General features: G+C 41.6%; 1 protein-coding gene across 6 annotated transcripts in view; it reads right to left on the reverse strand.

Moving 5' to 3' along the window:
* st3gal3b (ST3 beta-galactoside alpha-2,3-sialyltransferase 3b) overlaps positions 1-15,424 on the reverse strand; it is an 89,148-nt gene that overhangs the window by 6,544 nt on the left and 67,180 nt on the right. For all 6 annotated transcript variants that reach the window (XM_033650363.2, XM_033650362.2, XM_033650367.2 and 3 more), the window contains 2 exons: positions 6,154-6,300; positions 2,218-2,364 (listed from right to left, as the gene is read on the reverse strand). In XM_033650363.2, the coding sequence (XP_033506254.1) occupies positions 2,218-2,364; positions 6,154-6,300 (294 nt within the window). The remainder of the gene's footprint in view (positions 1-2,217; positions 2,365-6,153; positions 6,301-15,424) is intronic.

Here is a 15,424-nt window from a genome sequence, read left to right on the forward strand (position 1 = left end):
CTCGATTCCAAGTGGACGTTTGTGCCAAATTTGAGGACATTCCCTCAAGGCCTTCTTGAGATATCGTGTTCACGAGCATGAGATGGATGCCATGTCACAGTGACCTTGACCTTTGGCCATCACAATCTAATCAGTTCATCTTTGGGTCAAAGTAGACGTTTGTGCCAAAGTGGTCAGACATAGAGCATCATTAAAAGGATATGTACATGACATTCAGAGCACATCTATGATTCAGAGTCTGGGGCTGGATTGTCTGCACACAGTTCTTAACATGGAGGTGGGTGAGCCGGTGGCTAGCGGCGCTAACTCAATAAACTGAATCAACAGCGGCAACAGTGCAATGCTAATGTTGTTAACCTGAGGGGACTGGAGGGAGGGCGCTGTGCTTCTGCAACTACCAATATCAGCGGTTACTGCTGTGTGACAGCAGTGCAAAGCAGTGGCCATTACAGTAGCTACCCAGGGACTAACATTACAACACACAAGAGAGGTAGCTTGACTTCACTCGCCATTACTTTAAATATCTTTACATAGAATATAATGGTTTGCTGCCATATGAATGCTGTAAACAGCTGTGCTAATATTAATTTCAAGTCAAATTTTGTGCGTCCTGATTATCTCTCATTTTAGCTCTGATTTCCTCTCCTCCAATATCAGAGAGAAATATCTACGTCTTTAGCTGCTAGGTGCAACACTATGCTCACCAGCTAGCTGCTACCTGCCTGCTGCGGCTGGAAATGAGGTTGATGAGAGCTGTGACAGTGAATCGAGATTTGTTTGTCAATACGAGCCACCCCTTTCCACATACAAGTTTCATTTGATCCACTGCTGATATAAAAATATTTATCATAGCAGCTTTATTAAATCTATTTGTCAATAAGTTTCACACACCACAGCAGATGAGCTCAGTAGCATCACACTGTCTTCAGTGATTATTGTGACATCAATTTTTTGCGTATCTCGTCTAATTACACAATTTCCGTGACGCTTCAAAGCACCCATCCAGATAGGAAACAGGCTCTTTCTCCAAAGCAGTGGAATAAAACGTGGCTCATTTCACGGTTCCAGAAAGCCAAACAGCCCTCAGGGGAGTGGCAGCGGTTAAAAGTGTTCCAAACAAAAAACCCCAAACTATTCCCATTAATTAGCCATGTGTGGCTGATGATGACAATGTTGATGAAGATGATGATAATGAATGCCAAAGGTTCACTGAGAGTTTAGACAAAGGTTATCATCATACTGAGCTCATGGTTTACACGCGTCAGCGCGCCAGTGACATCTTTGATTCCACTGGGTTTCAGCGTAAACACCGAGAGGAAGACTTGACTGATGAAGGGGAGAGAGATCCGTCATGAGCGCGTTTAGAAAATGATTGTTCAAACGACGCACTAACAGTCAGCATGTTGATGCAGTGGCTGGGGAGAGACCAGTGCCAAAATTACAGATGCAACGTTTTGATGTTTTCATTCTTCTGTTTCAGTTAGTTTTTGTGTAGTTTCATGTCCGCAGTACTCCAAAGAGAAGTTCAGAATATGCATCATATTATTGGTTTTCTTTTAGTTAAAAAAACTAAACTAACTAAACCAAATGAGCATATTTAAACTAATGGCACAATTATCATACATAAAAAATGCACCATATGACACAGTTACACTGCAACACACCGCAGACATTTGTCCTCCCACCAGTTTTAAAAGCACCAAAGAAGCTTCCATTGAACTCCCATATCTGAATAACTTCATCTGTCAGAGAACAAGGAGCCGATCAGCACGAGGGACAGATCCCATTAATGCAACGCCACACATTCTGCAACAATGTTTGTCAAGCTCAGAACTGTCATATCTTTGGATGCAAATACAAAAGCTGAGAAGTACCATTCATGCACAATTCTTAAACTAATGATACCGTCAGACTAAACAGTGACAGCTTTGTAGTGAATGTATTTTGGCTGTCGGCCAGTTCACCTCTTCCCTCTCCCTCCTTCACAAGAGTGGTGGTCCCTCCTCATCAAAGATTACAGTCATTTGTTTCTTCAGTTATTCCTCAGTGGCCGGAGAGAAGCCAGAAAACATTGTTCTCATTAGCATGGAGTAGAAATCGGCTCATTTAAGAGCGCCTTCATAATAAATGATGTGCCACATTTTTACTTTTTAATGGGCTTCATTTCACCAAAACATGCCAGACATAAATGCTGCGCTCAGATGTTCAAAAACTCACCTCTTTAATGGCGGACATCTTGACAGTCTCGTAATAGTGCAGAGGTGCGTGGGGCGTGTTCATGTCGTAGCCGAAACCAGCCACTGCCACCTCGTCACAATTATGCAGTGCCATCGTTATAGCGACTGTTCCCAAAGTTGGAATGTTCTGGAGTGGAAAACAGAGATGGAGGCAGGTCAGAACATCACAGTGCACACACACTTAAACACACACACAAGCCAGGAGCGTTTGTTGATAGAAACGCATTTGTTATGATTTTATCAGACAATTTTGAAACTGGTTTCTGAAACTAGTTCAAAGACAAATGTCAGATCTAGAGTGAGGATACACGACCAGAGCCCTACAGGACGCGTCAGACCGGCTTTCAGACAGATATTTACAAATAATGTTTGTTTTTCCAGTCGAGTTCAGCCTAAAACTGAGGGACCTACTGTCTGTGTTGGGCTACTTTTTGTTCAGTGCTGGGGTTCGTTATTTACGTAAACACACTTGAACGCAACATAAAGACTATTTCAGGTGGTAAATATTTATGTACATTTACCTTAGCTAGCTCCATGTGGAGGACATCAAACAAAATTTGTCACCACCTAACATTACCCAAAGATTGGGATACTTGCTTGGGGGATTCTGACAAGACCAGCTAGCAGCAGCAGCAATTAACGTGCCGTACACATGCCGTGTTTTTTGCGCTCTCAAATTCATTGTTTTCAATGACGCCAGACTGACGCCGCACACACGTTCCCGAGCGCTCATTTCTCAGGGCACGACGGCTGCGTTCTGAGATAGACTGACTTCAACTTTTGGAACGCAGCAGCGCACACAGCATGCCATGTAACAAGGAACAACCAATCACAGCCAAGAGATATCTTTCCCCTTTCTCGTAAATATCAATCTGTGATAAATATGGGGGAGAAGTTGATCATTTGAGTGCAGAGCTGCCAGAGCTTTACATCTGTCCCACAGACGATAGGCCTACACACTTAAAAACAGCACTTGGAGGAAGATCAGCTCTGCAACCTGCCACTGCGCTCTGGAGAGCTGGCACAAAAAAGGCACATAAGTAGTGCCCAGTGCCCGACCTTGCATTTACCAGGCGGTTAAAGACGCGGCATGTGTACGGCCTCTAAGAGAGCTCATAGGGATCTTCTTGACATACGCCAATAGCAACACTCAAATTTTTTACCGCTGATAACGTTGCGCAATGTGTGCGTGTGTGAGACGCGTTAAAACAATTAACCTTTAGCCTATATAAAACAATACCTCTTAACCATCATTTACAAGGTGCCAACTGTTTAATCACTGTATACAGACAAGCTGTAACCATGGTAACAACAATAGCGTGACAAGACCAAACTCAGCCGACATTACCTGCGTCAGGCTGGGGTCTGGTTCGGACAGAAATATGCGTCCCAAGCCGCACTCCTGTCCGATCCCTCTCATGTATCTGCTTCCTCCCTCCCCTGCGCCTCTGTCTTTGTTCTGCTCCACTGCTGCTAACTGACTTTGAGCACTTGGTGATTAACTATTACCTTTAAGACTCGACCCCTGCAGACCCCTGCTACGACACAGTGATCTACAGGGTTGAACTGTGCTTCCTAACTGCCTTGGGCTGCCAGAGATCTGGGGGGTACAGGGGCTGTGTGTGATTGTGTGTGTAGATGTTGGAGAACAAGAATGAGAGGAAAAAAGAGTGTGTGTGTTGGAAAAAAAAGTGGGTGCAGAATAAAGAGCGGAGGGAGGCCCCATTTAAATCATTAGCCTGATTTGCAGCCCTCAGGGTAGGTGGAGCTGAACCAGCAGCTGGCCAACCCCCTACTGCGTGTTCTAATACAGATTAATTTACACACACACACACACACACACACACACACACACACACTTGCATACACACTCAACATAAACACCAGTGTAACAAATAGGCCTCCTCATTAATTTCCACGTACATAAACATAAACTATGACTCTCAAACAGAGATGGGAACGTGTTCGGGGAAAAGAATGTGCCAAATCATACAACCCTGCAGCCTGTATTGTACGAGACAACACTGCAAACACCCAGACGCAAATGTGCACACACAAATGACCCTCTCTCTCACTCACACTCACACACACACAGGCCAGATGCCCACATGTTGAACACATGTTGCAGAGTGGAGTTCATGCAGGGGTGTTCTGGTGGCCCCAGAGGGCAGAGCCACAGTGATACGCTCCTCGTGTCTTCTCCAATTCTTTAACAATATCCCCCTTACCGACAAAACATGAATCCAAACATCATCATTACTTTATATTTTCCTGCCGTTTATTTCTCTAACAAAACGTTCTCTGATTCAGCAGCCTCAGGTCCAGACAAACATGATTCATAAGGAACGCAAATACGTCAGCTTCTAACATCCAATAAAAACAGTGCTGTGGAATTCAGACTGGAACAGGGTTACAGCAGGTACTCAACATTTAGGCAATGTCAGTAATTAAAAATGGTTTGGTATTTCCACTTAATCTTTGAGTCTGCTTCTTTTATTTAGAAAATGGTGGAGGTAACACCACCATTCTGAGGTAAAGAACCTCCAAGAGACACAGATGATAGCACAAACATGCTTAATTAAAATGTGTTCATGTCCAACTAAATGTCCACGCTTTCACATTCCTTATCTGTGCTGCGTGATATTAAGCTTCCAGGTTTGGTAAATCTAGACCGCCCATTTCTTTTGGCAGTTTAAGTTTTATTCCTGGTTTCCTGTTATTCCATGTGAATTTCATTAAAATAGAATCCCAATGTTTGAACACATTAGAGAAAATATATTTGGATAGTGCTTTGAAAAGGAATAAAAGTCTTGCTGATATATTCATCTGTGCAATTTTAACTCTTCCAAAGGGTCTTGTTGGAAGTGTTTTGATGTGTGTGTCTGTGTGTGTATATGTGTGGATTTATGGTGCCTGTCGCTGTGTCCTATGTTAGTATAATATATCCTCTTATTTAAATGCATCAGTTAGGGTACGGTCACATGTGAACGAATGCAGGCCAATGACTATCACTTACTTGTTGGCTAATGTTGGCTACCTGCTAATAAACACCACAAAACATGATGTAATTAGTACATTTCCATTGTCTTCCGATCCACGCCTCTCTCCTGACTCACTGCCAGCCAGGGAGCATCTTTTATGTGGGGCAGTTTGTTTTTTATGGCCAGTATCACACTATTGGCTGGTTAAACACAGCATCTCCTCTGCACAAATTCCTTTGCTACTGGTTAAGGCTGAAACTTTGCCGGTCAGAGTTCAATTTGGTTCACCCCTCTGCTCACAATGAATGGAACTGAACAAGAGGCAAATACACAACAATGTTAATTTCACTCTTGTGTGACTGTACCCTTATCAGTTAATTATATCCTACAAACAGATATTTATATAACCAGTTAAATTATATACTACGAACTAATATGTATGTGACCAGTTAAATTATATCCTGTGAACTGTTATTTACGTAACCAGTTATTTTATTTATTTTCCTTTTGTATCTGTCACACTTTCTTTGAATGTATTATTTCATTTTCCTCTTTTCTCTATTTTATGACCTGTAACTTCAGTTTTATTATGTTATATAATTTCTTAAAATGCAAAAAACCTTCAGTAAAACCCAGTTCAAGAGCAGATCATATTCATCTTGAGAAAGATAGTGACACTTGACAAAAAGGACATTTCAGTGCCATGACGTTGGCACAGCTGTTGCCTGATCAGAGCTCCTGTTACATGAGTTACAAACACAACTTATAAAATGAAGGTGAACGGCTTTTGATTGTATTTTTTCTTTCATCAATTATTTGAAAAGACTTTTGCAGGGCACAGTGTTGTACTGATAATGACCATTTCAGCATGTTCATGTTTCCCTTGGTGTTACTTTTTAACGATTTTCTTAAACTGATGTCGGCATGTGTCTTACCCCTTTGCCCATGAGGCCATTGTTGAAGGGCAGGCCTATGAACTGGAAGGCAGCCTCCTGGATGAAGTAGGGATTGAGGATTCTCATCTCTGTTGGCTCCCGAGGCACATAGTGAGCCACCGACTTCCAAAAGCCCTCTATGCCCCTCTGAGGTATTGGCAAGGAAATCAGACATAGGGGGAAAAAAGAAGGGAAGACAAACAGAAAATTAGATTTCAACATAAATACTGGACTGTTTTGTCTCGGCAAGGCCGGAGTCATGAGCATAAAACACAAAGCTGACGTCCGCATGATGCCACCTCCACGGTGGACAGCCAACTGCAATTTACCAACTCAACATCAAAGTGAGATTATCGTCTGTAACACTGACATAAAACACAGAAGCCAACCAGAAGCCAGACCCCTACCAGCACTGATTAGGGAAATGGCTTTTGGGCCTTTAATGGATGAAGTCAGGGTGAGGGGCTCGCAGGACATCAGTAATTACGACTCCTAGCAGGAGGAGAATCGGGAGTGGGTGAGGGGTGCAGCTGCCCCTGAGTGCTGAGTGCTTTACAGCCCCCCTCTTAAAGGTTTCATTAGTTGTAGAGAAGAGTGTTGAGAACTCATTAATATGAAGGATCTTATTGTTTGAGCAAATTATTTTATTGATTTGTCTAAATTCTAGAGAACAAAGTTGCTCCAAATGCACCTTAACACACATCGTAACATCAGTGTAGGACAACAGCAGACACAAATTTGCTTTCACTTTGTTTCACTCTATTTAAGAAGAAAAGAAAAATAATTACGTTATTTTTCCATCAAACCTAAAACCACAGGACGGAGAAAAACATGACTGATAAGGATGATTAACTTTTAACAAGTATGTTTACACGCACGGACTCCAGATTTTCCTTCCCATTATTGGTTTGATCTTCTCCACTTTTCCCTGACATACCCTTATAAGGATTCTCTCCAACTTTCCAATCAGAACCGACTGCTTCTCGATCACAACATCTGCTCTCATGACAGACAAGTTGCACGTTCAGTGGCAGTGTTTGCTCAGGCTTGATGAAGGAGCGTGCTGTGTGATTTAAGATTAGTATACTGATGAACTGATTTTTAATTGTGGAAAACTGGTGGTTAACCGGCACATATACACGTATGCTGGCCTGACTCGGCCCGTCAGCCCAGTTTAACTTGGATCTGCATCTCCTTAAAGATTCGTCTTTAACTTATGACGTGTTTGTGCTTGTGAAGCAACAGAGCATTTTTTTTATGTCTGCCTCACAAGTGTTAATGTTGTCAACAACTTTCTTACAGTTGTTTGGGTTTATTTAATTTTCTCTCACCGCAACATGAACATGAGTTCTCCTCCACTTTGCTTGTAATGTCTCAGAAACACAGGTGTAGTGCTGCTAGAGTGCACCGCTACTTAACTCCACCACTTTTTTCCTCCAAGTGAGGATATAGAATATTCAGTTTGCATAATCTGTTAAAAACTAACATACTTTTTTAAACGCTTGAAGATCCAATCATCACTTAAGCATATGTCATGCAATAAGTACACAAGAACGTTGTCAAAATTGTCAAATTGCCTTTTAAAGTGTGTTGATTGACCCAGGACGTCAAATCATGCATTGAGTAACATGCAAGTTACATTATACCTTAAAAGTTAAATTATTTGCATACATATGAAATATAAATGACTCTTCTGACCGCCTGGTAAGTCCATCTTGGGCACAACTCGTTGTGTTTAAACCGATCATGGGAAAGCATATCATGATTTGACTTGTCATGGCCTACAGTGCCAGTGGAAAAGCCCTACAGCTGTGTTGACAGAGAAGTGTTTCTATGGCCCATGAAATCAATCTGAAAGTGACTGTCGGTGTTGTCATACCATCTACATGAGTTCTATAGATTTTTAAAACATATTTTTGAAGCCATTGTTTTAGGTGTGGACATTTAGTGTCTGCTGTACTTGTACAGTTGGAACAACCCAAATCAGAGTCCCTATTAAACATCCATGGTTAAATATTGTATTTGAAAGGAAATGGTTTAATCACACCTTGACCTGAGGGTGTTCCGTGACACCTCCGGTCTTATTATACAAGACAATCATCATCATTAGTCGCTAGGGCAACCTGTCAGACAGGCCGGCAGAGCGACCTCAATAATATTATGCAACTCAGATGAAATGCACTTGTTCAATTTGGTCAAACCACAACAGCCACTGGGTAGCAGCAAACTGAGACACAGACTCACAAAAAGGTGCCCTTGAAAATTAGTCTCTCTTCCTCATGCTAATAGTGAAGATTACACCTCCAATAAATCAGTCTCCTTTACAGCATTATTTCCAATAATGCAGCAAATAAATGTGCAACCAGCTCTCTGTGCGTGATTGACTCGCCTGACAGTGCGACTTCCTAGAACGCACGAAGCCAATACGGTCAGCAGATGTAAATGGGAATCACCTGTTCAAATAGTCAAGCACCCGCCCGGCCGCCTTTGATAAAGCAATGTGCGACTGTGTGTGTGTGTGTGCGTGTGTGTGTGTGTGTTTGTGTGTGTTGGCAGAGGCAGTAGCAACAAGTCTGCTGGCTTTGTGGCTTTAACAGTGGCGGCTCGTTTTGAACGTGGGCCCGGCTCTGTGCCTTCGGCAAGCTGCAACAGGAACAGCAGCTCATCTCTCCTGTCAACACAGCTTGTGTTTGCCAGGAATCTATTTAGCTGTGCTGTTTGGATGTGTGCACGTCTGTGTATGCTCAATAAAAGAGAGTAATGCATTTTTTTCTTTATTCTAGGAACGAGAGAAGCTAATGACACACAACATACACACCCCTCCACTTTACACAGCAATGACCTGACATGTACGTAGACACAAATGTCACGGGGTGGGGATCTCTTTGAAGATGTTCAGGCAACTGGCAGGGTGCAGGTGGCTTTGAGAAATGTAAGAGCAATTAGTATGTATGGATTCAGGCCTGTCAGAAGGGAGGGGGCTGTGGGTGCAGTTATGAGTTTAGGAATGTGGGAAGGTCCTTATATCAAAGGTCACTAACTCAGGTCTCTACCAGTTTGGGATGCACAGGACAGGGAAAATTAACCTTCTGAGACCCGCAGGATCACTGTTGACTGTCTTTAACTGTCTTTAAGAGGCTACACTCATTTTTAATCATTGTTTAATTTATCATGTCAAACTAGACAACCTAAAGCTAGCATGACATAGTTGGTACCGATGGATGCCTGTTGGGGAGGTCAGTAAATAATGCTCCAAAGTTAGGCTTAATTTTGACGAGGGAAAAACTAGCATGGCCATTTTCACAAGGATCCCTTCACCTCTCACCTCTAGATATCTGAATGAAAATGAAAATATGGACATGCCCACTTTATGCTAATCCCATGCAGTATTGGGCAGAAACCAATCCAGTTTTTTGTCTGCTGTAGAAATGTGTTATTTTCACCTATTATAAATCTGGTGTATTTGATTATTCAGCATGGTGGAGTCCTTAAACTTGGACCTTGGAATTGCATATATTGGGTATGACTGGAAAGCTGAGACTCTTATGGACACAATGAGCCCAACTGTATTCATGTGTGATGTTCGTCCATTTAACTGTAGTGAGAGCTTTATTTGAAACTTGACATCACTGTACAAAATGACCTATTGTGATCTCTAGGATAATCACAACCTCATGGAACTTTACAGCCACGAACTTGAGACCTTGGGCAATGGGACGATGTTTGGATTTCTTAAGTTTATTGACATTAACGAGTTCCTGAGCAATTTCCAGAACAGAAGTGTTTGCTATCCAATTGCCAAAAAATGCCAGGAATCTCCAAATGTCAAGAGGTATTGGCACCAAATCACAGCATGGATTCTTCTATGGTGTTACTCAAGGTCTTGGTGTCTTAATGTGGTACTTTGGAGGGATTTTTGACAATTTTTCAATTCATTTTTTCACCAAATCTGTGTAACAAATAGTATCAACCTAAAAATTGATACAAAAAAATTGTGCAACACAACTAAGCACGGGAATGGCCATCATACACATCCATCATAATGTTTTAAAAACCTATACACTCAAAAGAATAGGCGGCTAACCAAAACACAATGTGTATCTCAGAATTATGACGGGAAAAACTTGACACAGTGCGAGGCTGTATCTAAAAATAATTTTCATGTTCCCAGCTTTCTGATGATGTATACCACTTTTATGTGGCATATACTGTTGATGTGCTATCTCCTGCTGAATATCCCCTGTCCCCCTTAAAAAAGGCCACCATGGGTCTATGGTGGGTCTCACAGGGTTAATGATAACACTCCATCCTCTCAAACTACTCCAGAGGAGATGTAGAGTGACAGCAATGAAGACTTTTTGGGTTGGAATACTAAAATGTGCAACAATGATACAAGTTGAGTTTTAATAACAGGTCTCATTTGGTTAGATAAAAAGATAAAACAACCATGTAAATTCATGAGCAATGGTGGAAATTTCCGTCAAAGACTGCCGTGCAGAAGTAGTACTCAAAGCTCAAAGCAAATAGCCTCCAGGGAACAGGATGTGGCTTCCACTGCGGACTGACCGCTAACCTCTTCGTGAGTGTGTATTAGATTGTCAAGAGAAACACTGTTGAGCCGGTGGCATTTGACCATTACTGAACAGGAAGCTGCAGAGTGCTCCTGCACCACGTACTCACCAACCCTTGACATACACACATGCTCAAAGGTGAACAGAAGTGTGCAGCTTTGGTGTTTGGGGCTGTTACTGGGCTGTGGTCAGAGAGGAAATGGCTGTTTCCCTTCTCCTGCGACAGCTTTATGTTTAAATTGGTCTGGATTATTAGATTTAAGTGTGTGTGTGCAGGGCTGTGTGCTCCAATAAAGCACCTGTTAAAACAACCTTGACCTCGGAGAGTTAATTGTTTGCAATGGAAGGAGATATACTGTAGAGACGTCGAATTAAGCCCGTCAGAAGTAAACTGAGACGTTACAATTCGACTTCTGTAGACATTAGTCAAGTTTCCATCCAAATTTAGGGCAAATTCTAAACAAATTTCCAGGAACTTTGCGAAAGAAAAAGAGAATTAATGCTGTTAACGTGAATATTAGGAATTGTGTGTTTCTCAAACAGTTGGTGGCACCAGTTCGTCAGTCATGGGACACTGAACCATCGCCATGAAACCAGGAACAGGGTGGAGTAAGATGACATAATCACAAGAGTGCCAGTCAAGCCTTACACAAATGAAAACAATGTTGAAAACGTGATTGAAAAATAGGATGTGTGTTTTAAAATTGAGGAACGTTAAGGTTTCCACATCTGCCACCATTTTTCATCTCTCTTTAGTTGAGCTCAAGCTTCATTCAACATTTAAGTTACTTGTTGTACAAGTTTGTTTCCATTGCCATTTGTCACATTTTGCTTTTATCCATATACCAACTTATCCACCTCAGCCAAGCATAATAACTTTTTTGCAATTTCTTTTTTTGCCCTGAACTTCCGCTATTTCCTCCCAGGTATTTTTATGTGCAAATTGAAATGCATATAAAAGCAAGTGGACGGAAACTTTGCCATCTGAGGTTGTCCTCCTTTAACCTCTCAACCTGCATCTTGACTGTCATAAGTATTAAGGAGTCTTGAACTAGGGACGTGTGCAATTTGTCAACGAGTCAATTAAACGTTGCTAGCCTCACTAGTTGACACCAGAAATAAAAGTCTGTTAAACATATTAATAAAATTATGATTTTATGTGATTGCATTCATCAAATGAAAATGCAGTTATAATGTACGTTTCCTTACAACAAAGAATGCTGTTTTCAATAAAAGTTCTTTGTTAACTTGTATTTAGGGAGTTCATGTCATGTTTTGTAGGATAATGTGATGCACATTTCAGCAGCGTTTAAAATACGATTTGGTCACTTGGAAATGTGATTAACAATTTCAAAAGGCTCTTGAAATATTTAAAGTATTTTTTGGACATTGTTTCACCATAGTGATTAAACTGTGCTCAATTTTGACTGCTTTCTGGGTGTTTTCCTACTTTTACTCTAGTCAACTAGCTCAAATTTCCGTTTAAACATCAGGGAACTTAGTCGTAATAAATATCCCTACGTTGAACAAACACAAAGTTAGACACATCTTAGGCAGGTAAATATATTTTGGTGTAATGACGTTATCCATTCTCATGACAACACAGAAAACTTCCCTTTTATTGCTTCCCTTCCCATGTGTTAATGATGCGAAAGGTGGTGCCATTAATGCATTACTGCGAGTAGACTAATACCATAAAAGCACTCAGTTTCTTTATGTCGGTGTTTTCAGTTACAACAGAAGCTTTGTAAAGGCTAAGTGTATTTGTCTTGTAATTTCACAGCTGTAGGAAAATCACTGCTATACAAACCATCACCAAAGGAGCTTAAAGCACAGGATTAGAGCCAGACAATGTCAGAGGGTGAGGAGAAGACCTACTGTAAGCCACGATGATGGATCAAACAGATGGAAAAAGTGATGTAGACTACAGAGGGTAAAGCACAATGACAAAATGAGTGCTTAAATGGGAAATGTACAACATTCTGAAAATGCAAAAATAACTACCTAAGATTTCACTTTTAGGACTGCGATCAAAATGTATCACTTGGAGTTTGGACCCAATGTCAACGCTAGGAACAGGCGGAACAGTTCATACTGCACTTAAATGCACCACTTCAATAAATACAGGGAATGCAGGCTGGTGAGGCAACAGAGAGAGTCAATGTTCAGTTTCAGAGTCCCCAGGGGAACAGAGTCAGGCCGCAACTCTCCACGTGGAACACCGTAGCAGCACACAGGTGAGTTGCTGGTGTCCACCAAGCACACACATACAGCAGACAGTTCAATAGCATGCAAGGCAGGGGGCAGGCAGAGAGCAACGTCAGAGGAGCTGAGAATCCAACACCAGGAGAACTCACTGAGAAACTAGTCTCTCCGATACGAAGCCGGCTGAGGACAGAGGAGAGCTAGACAGCATCGATTAAACATGGAATCTGCGGCACACACTCAAAGGCAAGGCGCATTGCTGCGCAACGAAGCAATCCACAGCTCAGAAGACCACAGGTGACTAGACCGGTAAATTCACTTTGGAAAGCTGTGCCGTTCTTTCCAGAGAGTCGTGAGAAACAGGCGAACTGGGATCGGGGGGTAGAAGCAGAGCTTGTGGTCAAAGACAGAAGGCAGAGTGGTTTACCGGGGATCAGACGAAGCAGGTGAGTCAGAGACTGGCGGGAGCTATACTGAAGAAGCAGTCTGGAAATGCTGGAAAGTCTTGCATGAGGCGAAGAATAACGTGGCAAAGGAGAGTCGGTGAAGACGGCGTCTTTATAGTGACAGGGGGTAATGATCCACAGGTGAGCGGCGTTAGCCTGATGAAGTGGGCATGGAGGACTGGCAGGAGCAGGAAATGAGTGGACAGGCTGGCAGGTAGGTGTGGTGACAAGGCAGGGTGAATGGAAAATTACTGAATGGGCTGAGAAGATGGCATGTATGGAGGATGAAAAGTGCCTAATGTGACACAAATATCTCAGTCAGCACAGTTAAGATCATGTAAAAAAATACTAAAAATACGTGAAAAGCTAACTATGGGCTATTGGTGGAGAAAACTGAAATTAGGATGGGCATAAATATGATGACTTGCATCCTTTTTTAGTTGCAGAAAACTGAAAAAAATGCATAGTTGCACTTAACTCCATCTAAATATAACATGTCTAAATAAGGAACAGCTTGATTTAGAGCCGGGACTTATCCAACCTTACGTTTATGGCTTTCAGTGTGGTTTGGTTTCAGTGCAGCCAATGAAATTTAATTCACCTTCAAACTAAAATGTTTCTACATACTGGATGGAGCAGAAAGCTTAGTTTATAGTTCCCAAGGAACTGAGTGAAAAGTGCAGAAATATGGAGCACTTTAACACGAGAGGAAAGAACAAAAAGTTACACATCTGCTTGGTTACTACAGGTGGCTCTAAAGCCCTTCAGTGTAAACAAATACAAACAAACCTCCACTTTCTGTCGGCCACAAGTAGTAAATCCAGCCACAGTCTTGTCACCAGATACAGTGTATGTCTGATTCCAAAGTTTCGACCTATCCTTGTGTGTTCTCCAGATAATCTCTTAATACGCCTGGAATGACGACACAGATGTTCGTCCCTCCATGACAGTCAGCCATCAGACGATTTGGCTCTATCTGGCTGTCTGAGGATGTGGTTGTGTTTGATGTTTATGGAGAGGACGACTCAAACGAGGTGGACTGAATTCCGGAAAGTAGACTTAGAGCAATTTAGAAACAAAAACGGCAGCCCCGAACTGCTAACAATCACAATTAAGGTTGTTCTGGAGGTCATTAGCACTGTGTACATGTTAGACCTTTGAGTTTACAAGTTGCAGTGTCTCACCACATAAGTACTCCACTGAAGAGGAACCATTTCAGAAAGAATGTTTGAAAGCAAAGAGGTTTTCCAAAGCAGCTGGTAAGTGCTGAGATGCACAGCGGGGGTTTGCTGTTTCTAAGATCCTAGAGGTAAAATTTTGGACAGCTTTGGTTATTTTATTGCCGTTTGTTAGCCAGGAATCTGAAGCATTCACCAATTTGCCTTTGCTTTTCTCAACACATACAAAGACCTCTGCCCTCATTGAGGTCATGGTTGTTTCTCTTTTCCTGGCCTCTCTTAGGTTATCCAGTGTGTGAAACCCTTATACTCCACACTCCCATGACGGCCAACCTGAAAACAGTGCCAAAACTTGACAGCATTGTGACCCTGAAGACTTGTTTGGGCAACATGGGCTGACTGACTGGGCCTGCTGGTATTTGAGTAAAAGACTAATTAATCCCTCCAGTGACCAAGTCCAACGAGTCAAAGTCTCCTTCAAGTAGGGCTGGGAGATACGGCCTATACCTCATACTGGGATATTTTCTTACTCTTATTATATTGTGGTTCACAATATTCATCTTACTTTGACATTCAAAATCTCCTCTAAACTACTGTAGACTACTAAAATAGTCATCTACGCTACAAACTAAAATTACAATAAAGTGAAATAAAGTACTATTATAATAAATGTAATTAATGTATTGTTATAATTAGGTTAAATAAAAGTACTTTTCCAATAAAGGTAAATAAAGTACTGTCGTAGTTAAGTTAAAGTACTGTTATTATAAATTTAAAGTTCTTCAAAATAAAGTTAAATAAAAGTTCTGTTGTAGTATAGCTAAAGTACTGTTATAATAAAGTTTTACGTACTACTTAAAATAAGGTAAAT

Source organism: Epinephelus lanceolatus, chromosome 12, assembly GCF_041903045.1.
Source record: "Epinephelus lanceolatus isolate andai-2023 chromosome 12, ASM4190304v1, whole genome shotgun sequence".
Classification (NCBI taxonomy): Eukaryota; Metazoa; Chordata; class Actinopteri; order Perciformes; family Serranidae; genus Epinephelus; species Epinephelus lanceolatus.